General features: G+C 39.2%; 1 protein-coding gene across 1 annotated transcript; it reads left to right on the top strand.

The window, feature by feature from the left end:
• Positions 1–274: 274 nt before the first annotated feature.
• LOC104513315 (signal peptide peptidase-like 2B) lies at positions 275–10572 on the top strand (the record flags this gene model as incomplete). The annotated part of the gene is made up of 11 exons (XM_010156637.1): positions 275–414; positions 1215–1357; positions 2002–2098; positions 2250–2366; positions 3882–3963; positions 4818–4892; positions 5008–5070; positions 6446–6545; positions 6781–6858; positions 9118–9278; positions 10285–10572. Coding segments are annotated over 11 exons (1344 nt in total), but the record flags the coding sequence as incomplete, so codon positions are not given.
• Between the last annotated feature and the right edge of the window lie 535 nt (positions 10573–11107).

Here is an 11107-nt window from a genome sequence, read left to right as displayed (position 1 = left end):
TAGCCAGAGTTAAACCACAACATCATGAAGATTGCATTATTATGTTTTGAAAAAAACAAGGCAAATCTCTTGGGATGTTACTTGTCATCTTCAGAATAAAATCAAAATGGAGCCTGGTGCCAGCAATAAATATCCCTGATAGTAGAGCCAATAGATTGTTCTTAAGTATTTGTAATAAAGCTTGATCCTGAGGTTGCTTAGTGAAAACTAAATAACTGAACCTTTGCTAAGGTAGCTTTTGGCAGTTCTTCTTAACTTGTACTTCCCTCTGCAGAGTTTCGGCAGCTCGGTGAAGGGGGCGATGTACGCACCAAATGAGCCTGTGCTAGACTATAACATGGTGATTATATTTGTCATGGCTGTCGGGACTGTTGCAATTGGAGGCTACTGGGCAGGAAGCAGAGATGTGAAAAAGTGAGTAACTGGAACGTAGTATGTCAGTTTTCTTGTATTTTTCACTGGAAAAAAAACCCACTAGGATTTCTGTAAAGATCACCTGGTAGCTCTGCTACTGCAGCTCAGACTGTCTGTATTACCAGAATGGGGGAAAAGCTGATAAGATTTGACAGGCCCTGAGCCTCGTATTGGCTTTTACACTGTATGAAATTATTAGAATATAATTTGCATGTAGAGTGTTTTAATGTTTGTCAAAAAGCCAAACATTTGAATAGCTCAGAAGGAAAGTTGGATAGTAATAGGTTTCCTATTGGGTTTTTGCAAAAATTCACCATAAAAATATTTTGGTTTTTTTTTTTAAACTCTGTAGTGCAAACCAAACTGATTAGATGGCTAACAAATACTGTGTTTGTTATGAATCTTTTCTTGAAACTTCATGGTTACTCTTTTGCCAGTAAGTGGAGTTGGGGAGCCAAGGTTGTCTGTGCCATGCTTATTTCTAACACTTACTTGGCTTACGCATCCTGACTTCGGGATTTCTTCTGAAGTCAAAGTATTCCGTAGTAATTTTCAGGATTCTGAGTTCTTGGTGAATGAAAAATAGTACTCTTGATACAACACAATGCCTAAAACAGTAGTTGCTGCATTAGTTTATCTGATGCTCATACATCTGTGTAAAATCTGGAGTTTCACTGACCTGAGTGGAAATCAATGCAGGCATTGGTGGTGTGTCACGTTTTCCAACCCCTTGTAGTTCTCAATAGAGTGCCCTCTGTTGCAGAAGGAATGGATTGATTGTAGCCGTGTTACTCTTTCAGGCGGTACATGAAGCACAAACGTGATGATGGGGCAGAGAAACATGATGATGAAACGGTTGATGTGACTCCAATCATGATCTGTGTATTTGTAGTGATGTGCTGCTCAATGCTGGTCCTCCTTTATTTCTTCTATGACCACTTAGGTAATCTTAAAAGGTGGAAGACAATACAAATACAACTTTATTTTTGTCAAAGGTGTTCTCAAACCTGTTCTTGTCTTTCTGATATTGTTTGATTTGAAGTGAAGTTATGGGATCCAGGGTCAATTTTTTTTAATCTTTATAAAAATGATAGGTTTCTACTGATCACTTAGCAAATTGATAGACAAAAGTATGTGAGTCTAGTGCACTGGAATGGCTGTCCTTATAGTTCTGAGGAAGTTATGCAAGACGCATTCCAGCTGTACTGATTCATTTTGCTACTGAGTGATTTTAAGAGTTACCTTATAATGCTCACGTTTACTTGTAATGATTACATAAACACTTCACTGTGAATTGTCTTTTAGGCTTATGATTTAATGACTCACCTTAAGAATATAAGCACAGAAGTTCTGTTGATTAGGTTTATGCTCTTTAAGTATCTAATTCTAGCTCACTTTACTCAGGTGTACTTTAAGCAATAGCTACTTCAACAGATCATTTGAAGTCTCTGAATTTAACTTTCAGTGGTGAAATGTAAGCCTTATTTCTTATTCAGGTGTTTTTATTGTCTGTTTTACTCAGCTGGGATATAAAAAAAGCATCTCTTACCCTATCCTATTTGGACTTACTACTTTTTTCTTTCTCAGTCTATGTTATCATAGGAATATTCTGCCTGGCTGCCTCAATTGGTCTTTACAGTTGTCTGTCTCCCTTTGTAAGAAGATTCCCCTGGGGAAAGTGTAGGTACGTGCAACTTCTAAATTTTTAATAGGAAAAATTAATATTTTATAATGTTGGATGTGGGATTTCAAAGGTGGTTTGATACTTCAAAACGTTTATAAAGAAGGAGGGTAACTACAAAGACAACTGTAGCTTTGGTGTGTTTCACTTTCAGAGTCCCAGACAACAACTTGCCTTACTTTCACAAGCGTCCTCAGATCCGGATGTTGCTGTTGGCAGGATTTTGTGTATCTGTCAGCGTAGTGTGGGGCATCTTCAGAAACGAAGATCAGTAAGTGTATATTTTAGTTTCTGTGCTAGAAATTGCAGTATGCTTGTATACTCTAAGTAGCTGGGATCTGTAGTAGCTTACATTTACCCAGAATTCAGCAGTGACGGGAAAGAAACTGGAGACTTGGGCAGAAATTCCTTATGTACTTCATCTTTGCCTTGTTGGTTTAAGTTACAGAAAACTGGCTTTTGTTATGCTTGAACTTCTCTGAGTCACAGTCTGTATTCTGATCTCTTTGTCTTAAGACAGTTATGCAGAAGTGCTATGGAAAGCTGGACACAAGTTGCTTAAGGTACTACTTCAGGTGGTGTTCTGCGTGTGCAGTTGCTCAGGGAGAATAAGAGCTGTGAAGATTGTCAGATCTTTAGGTTCTCTCAACTGTCTGGTCTGAGTAAATAATTCTTTATGTCCAGTATTGCTGTGGTACCTAATTAATAGCGTGATCGTACCACTTCTGTTAGTTTTTTGGGATTTTGGGGTTTTTTATGGAGGGGAAGGTGGGGTGTTTTATTTTACCCTTTATCCAGATGCTTCATTTCCTCATATATACATGATGTGTTCATCTTCTTGATCCCTCTCTCTGGGATTCTGTGGTGGAACTGAAGTGCTGGTTTGTGTTTCTGCTGATGGTAGCAAAGATGCCTTGTGCTTTGAATGCCTCTTCCTGCCTTTGGGCGGTCCATTTTCTGTGTTAAGGCAGTGGATCATTCACTGACAGAACTTGTAAGTCCAGGAAGCATCAACTCTAAAATGCCTTTTAAAGAAGTAAGTGTCAGACTGTGGAGTACGGAAGTACTGTGGAACTATTCCATCATAGGATATTTAGGACTAGGGTATCTATTTACTCCTTCAAAGATGGGGTGGACGTGAATGTCTCCTGCACAAAGCTCCATCAGCAAGTACTTGGGTATTGATCACAACAGCACAATCTCTCATCTGCATCTAGACCATAGCAATTTTAGGGAAACCTTGGTGTTTAATATCTCAAGTTCTACTTCTTTGATCCTAGCAATCAAGAGTAAAGCAAAGAACCTTGGTACTTTTATAACTAACTTGAAAAACACAGTGAAGAAACAGCCCCAGCTGTAGGCTTCCCTCAGCACACCAGGGTCTACACATATACACAGGACAAAGGACCCCAGTGCTTCCTAATTTGGTACCCACTCACCTCATTCAGCCAGTTTTCAGTCCACCTTACTGTCTGCTCATCCAGCCTATACTTCATCACTTCCTCTGGGAATCTGATGGGAGGAGCTCAGTGGAAAGCCTTACTGCAGCCTGGATAGACAGTATCCCCGCTGCTCTTCCTTCATCTACCAAACCAGTCATTTCACTGTAGGAGGTTACCAGGTTCATCAAGCACAACTTCCCATTTGCAGATCCATGCTGACACAGTGGTGATTTCCAGCAAGTACTTTTACTGAAGTTGTTTGTCCCAAGCAGGTCCCTAGTGAGGACAAAACTCTGTCTGGCTTTCTGACTGTTCCCTGCAAAAATGTTACTCTCCTCCTTTAGGTGGGCCTGGGTTCTGCAAGATGCTTTAGGAATTGCTTTCTGTCTTTACATGTTGAAAACAATTCGCCTGCCTACATTCAAGGTATGGAAGTTAAGCAGATGTAAAAAGAGGATGTTTGCCTGTATAGTTGAACACATGGATAATGGAGTACCTTGGCTTGGAAATGTACTTCCTTTCACATGCAGCTTGGAGGAGTGATGTAAGAAGTATAATGTAGACCAAAAAGTGGCATGTGATTGTTATGCATAGTGTTTGGTAACTTAAAGTTCTGTAGAGTGTGGACTGCCAGGAAATCCCACACCACACGCTCACTTGTGAGTGTTTTGTGGGGGTTGTTTATTTGGGGTTTTGATGTGGGGTGGTTTGGGTTTTTTAGGGGGGTGTTTTTTAGGGTTGAGTTTTTTGAAATTTTACACAACTGATGCATCAGTCTGGTATTTTTTCAAATCTTCCAGTACTTATTCAGGATCCTAAGATAAAAATCAGTATTAGTTATTTAGTTGCCCCTTAGGCAGCTCTTCAGACTGTTTCAAGCTACTGTCACCTATTTGTTTGTAATCTGTTTCCCCGTACAGATTGGCCAAAGTAATGTCTATACTGTTTCAAGCTGTGCCTAGCATCCTCCAGAGGAAATGCAGCACTCCTTACTAATTTGTTTTCCCTAACAAATTGAAATGGCATCATTTCCAGGTGTTACATGATAACGAATTTTAGGGACTAACATGTAATTTTGTGTCTAAGAATGGTTTTCTTCTATATGGTGCATGCCAAATTCCTCCATCTAAAATATTCAGTAATTTAGAAAAATTCATGGGTGAGGTGTTTCAGTCCATGTTAGCTTTTGCCTTGGATAGTCTTAAGTTGCTGATTATTAATTCTTTGCTGTTGACTAATGCATAATATGCAAATACAAAGTATTTTGTCTCTTCCTGCAGGGCTGTACCTTGCTCCTCCTGGTTCTTTTTGTGTATGATGTATTCTTTGTATTTATCACACCTTTTCTAACAAAGGTAAGTACTTTTCTCCTGGGCCTGCTGCTCACAAAGCAAAGTGTAATGACCTATTTCTCTGTGTTTCTCAGGTCTGCTGAGTGAAGTGCTGATTTTTCTCCCCTTTTTTATTTAGACTGGTGAGAGTATAATGGTGGAGGTGGCTGCAGGCCCGTCTGATTCTGCCACTCATGAAAAGGTACTGTATGTAGTCTGAAAATATGGCGTGAACTTCCAGGTATTACACTTCCAAATTGTCTAAAATTCAAAGACCATAATGCTGAAATGGAGTTGCCAGGCTGAAAAGAATTTAATGTGGAAATAAATTGAATCAGAGATCTCTGGAAATCCACACCAGACACGGGGGGCAAAACAGGCTGTAATTCATCACAACAGCTTTGGTCTTCCTTTATCTTGCTTTAAAACGGTTTCAGTATAAGGAAGCTGGTTAGCTCAGCTTCACAAAAACATGTGATCACATTTGTAAATGTAACTTGCTGCTGATGAAACCTGTATGAGGTGTCTGTCTCTTCCCCTGTTTTGATAATTGCCTTATGAGAAGCAGAGGCTATACACTAAGGAGAGAAAAACAAGTTGGAGACAGAAAGACGACAGCAGTCGGTATTCAGTGGTTCTGTACTGTTTGAAAGCAGCTGTGTGAACAGAGCCGTGCAACATGATGTGGTTGACTTGGGGAAGAAAGTATGTGAGATAATTTTGGTTTGTACACCGCCACTAAGAAATGAACCTGTAGAAAAAGTGGTTTGGTTAATTTAAGGATGTCGGGTCTCTTTTCAGTAATGAATGTAATACTGTCATGTGGAAAAAATAGAGAAAATAGTTGTTTGCAGGATGAACTAGAGTGGGTAAATCCATACAATCCACACTAATTTCTTTAACTCCTCACATTCTTGTCTCTTTTTACCCCTTTAGTATCAGTTTATGCACAGAATGAGTTGTATAAAACAATAATGATAATATAAGTAGATAAATCTATTCCAGCACTAACATAAGAGAAAAAAATGATGAAAACAAAATTTCCTTATTGTCCTGTATGAAAGAGAATGTGTTTGTAACGAACCTTGCTGTACTGTGCCTCAGTCTTGCAAGCTGTATAATAAATAGGGACATTGCAGGGGGGGATCTTCTTAAAGTGATTTGAAAAATCACTTTCTAAAATTATTCAAGTCTTTACTCTTTTGAGACTTCTATTGCAACTAGTAGGATGAAATATAAATGGTTATTTCTTACGCATGTGGCATTTCTTGCATTTCTGCAGTTAAAGTGGAGTTGATATTACATGTGAGGACATTGAAATTAATACTGTGTTTTGAGATGTGTCGTGCAGTTGTCTTGTTTCTAAAAAGTATTTCATCACTTCTGTATTAAGTATATTTCATTAGTTGTCATTAATCTTAAAATACTTTAAACATAAGGATCTATAATGTAAAAAAAGATACATTTGCTCTATTTGAAGTCTCCAGTTTCAATACAACAGGAACAAGTTCTGGTAGATGCTGTCAGTATGTATGGAAAGCAGCTTTTCATAAGGCTTATGTCTCTCTCATTCCAAGCTTCCAATGGTCCTGAAGGTTCCACGGCTGAACTCCTCACCACTGGCTCTGTGTGACAGGCCTTTTTCTCTCCTAGGATTTGGAGACATTTTAGTTCCAGGTATTTCTTGTTCAGGACCTTAAGGATTTTACCTATTGCACTGTCAGTTTATTCCTCTTGTACTTCCACTTTAGGTGGGAAGTTTTGATTTGACTTCTATAAACATGATAAGTTTGTGCTCAAGTAAGTTGGGGGCAGGGGGGGACGGGACTAAAACTTTAAAGTTCCTAGATAATTGGATGGCTTTGTGCATTTTAATGTTTGAATGGGTTGTAATTGTTCTTTCCTTTCCTAGGCTTACTGGTAGCCTACTGCCATAGATTTGATATTCAGGTGCAGTCGTCCAGAGTCTATTTTGTAGCCTGCACAATAGGTATGTATAAGTGACACCCAAACACATTTCCTGCAAGAGTTGCTCCCTTTAAAAGCATACTATTGGTCTCATATTACATTTTTTTTTTTAATTCTTCTCCTCTTATTACTGAACAGCATTATTCTAGCAAAGTATGTTTCAGGCTAGACCTTCCATTGTCAAGTTATCTGATGTCATTTTCCTGAGCTATTTTGCCCCCCATATGTAAGGGGAGCTTCTTGTTACCGTGTTTGTCTCACTATGAGCTTTACAACTGCACTATCTTTGTACAGGCTTAGCTACTCATTCTGGTTTCTGATTCATGAATCTCAGTGTTTGCTGCATATGAGAATTCAGCTTCGGGGATATTTTCCCTTGACTTTGTTCGTAGCTTTTTGCGTATTCTAAAAACCCGTGACCTATGATGCAGCACATTGTAGTCTGTCTGTAGCTCCTCTAAACTAGTTTTCTTCTTTAGTTTGTGGAATCCACAGTGTTATATGCTGTGGACTTAAGGACAACTGATCAATAGGATCTTACAGATTTCTGGTGGCTTTGTTACAGAGTATGTCAATGAAGACTTCTGATGCTTGCAGTTAATGTCATGAAAAATGAAATGAAATTTAAAAATGGAAAACTGCTGTAGAAATTCTTTTGAAAAAGTAGCTAGGGTCTTGGAGACTTATAGCAGGGTTAGATAGAGGCTTCTGTTTCAATGTACCAAATCTTCAATAATTTCATCTTGTATATACTTAAACAAAACTGTTGTCATACCTGGTACTTTCAAAACACATTTACAGAAGTCAATAGGAAAACGTAGTATCAGTGAAGCAGCACACGATTGCAGCGAATGAAAGCTAACAACATAGGGAGCTGTGTCAGCAGTACAAGAAGTGGTTATGCCCCCTTAACATGGCAGTTATGGCTGAGTCTTAACCAGAACCCCTGGTGCAAGACAGACACTGACATGCTGAAGTAAATCCAGTGGAGGCTGTCAGGATGGCTGAGGACTGGAGCTCATGATTTGAAAAGGGAAGGCAAAGAGGAGATTCTGTGGCTGTTTCCAGCTACCTGACGTGAGGATTTGGAGAAAACACTTCTTGCAGGCACACAGGGTTAACAGAAGTAATATTTCAACTAGATAGAAGAAACTCTCACCAATAACATAATGTGCCCAGAAGAAAAAAAACATTTTTGAAGAACTGTAAAACGTTAGAGTATTATAATCATAGAATCATTAAAATTGGAAAAGACCCTTAAGATTATAAAGTCCAACCATAAACCTAACACTACCAAATCCACCATGTCCCCAAAAACCTCATCCACATGTGTCTTAAATACCTGCAGGGATGGTGACCCAACCACCTCCCTGGGCAGCCCGTTCCAATGCCTGACAGCCCTCTCACAGAAAAAAATTTTTCCTGATATCCAATCTAAACCTCCCCCGTACAACATCAGGCCATTTCTTCTTGTCCTGTCGGTTGTCACGTGGGAGAAGACACCAACACACACCTTGCTACACCTTCTTTCAGGTAGTTGTAGAGAGCAATAAGGTCTCCCTTGACCCTCCTTCTGTCCAGGCTGAACAACCCCAGCTCCCTCAGTTGGTCATGTCTTGTTCTCTAGACCCTTCACCAGCTTCATTGCTGCTCTTTGGATGTGCTTGAGCACCAAAATGTGTCTCCTCATCTGTTTCCTGAATAAAAGTCAGTTTGATTTAGCTTCATTGTTCTGAAAATGTAATTGAAAATGATTACAATATGAGAACATAGCTGCTTCTGTTCTACTTTAATTTTTGCAGAACGTATGCAGAAATTAGAAAGTAGTAACAAATCATAACATACAGCTGGCTTTTTTTTTTAGTGGTGTTGCAGGATAGTAAGAAACAGCCAAACCAAACAAGAAGCACAGGTTATAATGGTCAAAGTTGTCTGTATCTGTTGAATTCATAAATATGAGACACAATATTCCATTTGTTTATTTTGCCTTTCTCAAACTGCTTAAGGTAATGATTTCAACCCCAGTATCATCGAGTCTCATCACACTACTTTCACAACATATTACTATCAATAGGAAAACTAATATCTCTAAGTAAAGCACTATTCCAGGTTTACATTGTGTATATAATGCTTGTCTAAAGAGGCCTGAAAAAAATTCTGGGGCTGTCTTACATATCACTGGAAAGACATTCCTGTTGGCATGCTCATCTAGCTAACTTAGTTGTTCCTGTGCAGAGCTGTATCTGAATAACTGGTTTTTGCGGGTTTTGTTTCCTTTCAGCGTATGGCATAGGCCTTCTTGTGACCTTTGTTGCCTTGGCATTGATGCAGATAGGACAGCCTGCTCTCCTCTACTTGGTGCCCTCTACTCTTCTCACAAGCTTTGCTGTGGCTCTTTGGAGAAAGGAACTTGCAATGTTCTGGACGGGCAGCGGTTTTGCGGTGAATACCAGTTTGATATGAGTGTCTTCAAGAAATACTAATATTATAAAACCTAACTAGAATTAAAGTTGAGTAAAATATTGCAGTGTTACCAAACAAAACCAAAAATTTTTGTTTTGCTGGTTGTCTGGGGTTTGTTTTGGGGTGGGGTGTTTTTACATTTTTTGCCTCAGTCAGGTGTTTGGGTTTTTTTGTGTTTGTTTTTTTTTTTTTAATGTGTATGGCCACTTAAACTGACTAATGAAAAGTAAATTAGACCTTGTCTATCCTTCTTGATTCTGCCATAACTCTACTGGTTTGATCTGTTGGAAGCATTATTTATTATAACTCTACTGGTTTGATCTGTTGGAAGCATTATTTATTATTATAAAATATTTTATAATGTTATATAAAATACCCATAAAGCATTTTTCTTCCTATTTTTTCACAGCTTGTGAAGGTAGAAATCTAGTTCAGTATGGTAAATTGTCGCTTTGTTTCACTGTGGTACAATGAAATTACCTTGATTCCAAAAGGAATCAGTTGTGTCATGACTCACGAGTGTAGGTTTTGAACAATTACTTAAAGGGCAAATCAAGCTAGAGATTCCCCCAGTGAGTTTTATTTTGTTGTTCAGCTATTTGTGATCACCTTCACAACTTTCCTCTAGAGAACTGAATTTAATTATTAGAGAAATATTTGATGGACAAATTGCCAGTTGTTGTGCACTGATAGTAAAGGGGGACAAAACCAGAGAATAATGAAGTGCCAAAGTGCTCTTTGGCTGTTCCTGCATAATTGGTGAGGAACACTCAGGCAGAAAACAGTTAAATGCATTTTTGGAAGAAAAATCTCTTGTGTACTATAAAACACAAAGACAGGCTAACTGTATGCATGTGTCCGCTTCTGGAGAATGATAACGGAGGTGATGGACCTTTAACCTTCATCTTGTATCACCGTCGCTCCTGGTAACTGGGGACAGTAACTCTTGCTTTCCATCCTTCTGACTGTGATCTTCCATTTACAGAAAGACCTACCTCAGCCTCCCTTGGTGATAGCTCCTGTCAACTGCTCCGAGCTTGCCAAAGATAGCAATGCACCAGCCTCTCAACAAAACGCAGAGCAGATGGCCTGTCCTACCCTCCATGTGAAGGAGCTGCATGGCCCCACCTCAGCTGCAGAGGAGCTGGCTGATATCAACACAAAGACGGACCAGTCAGAAATTTCTGCCGCACGGAGTGAGGAACCAGCTGGTCAGACTAAGGACAACCCTGAAAGCAAATGCCTCAGTGCAGAGCAAAAACAGCTGGACTAAATGATGCGATAAGAACTCCTTACTTTCCCTCACAAACATATCCATATAAAACCAGTATGTATTTAGGACTGGTTTAGTAGAGTTTGCATTCATTGAGGAACATCCCTGGGAGTCTGATCATCAAACCCAGCAACAAATGTTCTGCCTCCAGCTTCGGTACAGCGATACATTTCAAACACCTTTCTGAAATATGGTGCTCTACAAGGGTTCTGATGTATGGATTTCAGTGATCATTTTAATAGGGAATGCCTTTGACCATTCCATTTTCATTATGCCAGGGTAGTATTGAGTCTTTATTTGCACAGTACTCTGTGCTTGTGTGACTGTTTTGCTGCTTTAGCATAGTGTTAACGCAGAGGAAAAGCATTGAATGAGTCTACCACAATGCGTAGTCGAAAGAAGCATGATCAGGTTTTTTTAGTACTTGCCCTATTGTCACCTTTTTAATTTACCTTTCCCTGCTTGTCAAAGCCATTGATACAAGGGAATGCTTTAGAATAAACTGTCATTCAGGAAATGCAGAGAATGGTTAAAT

The sequence above is a fragment of the Eurypyga helias genome, unplaced genomic scaffold, assembly GCF_000690775.1.
Source record: "Eurypyga helias isolate BGI_N326 unplaced genomic scaffold, ASM69077v1 scaffold18668, whole genome shotgun sequence".
Classification (NCBI taxonomy): domain Eukaryota; kingdom Metazoa; phylum Chordata; class Aves; order Eurypygiformes; family Eurypygidae; genus Eurypyga; species Eurypyga helias.
Note: the sequence above shows the minus strand (reverse complement) of the source record. Positions and strands in the feature narration are given on the sequence as shown.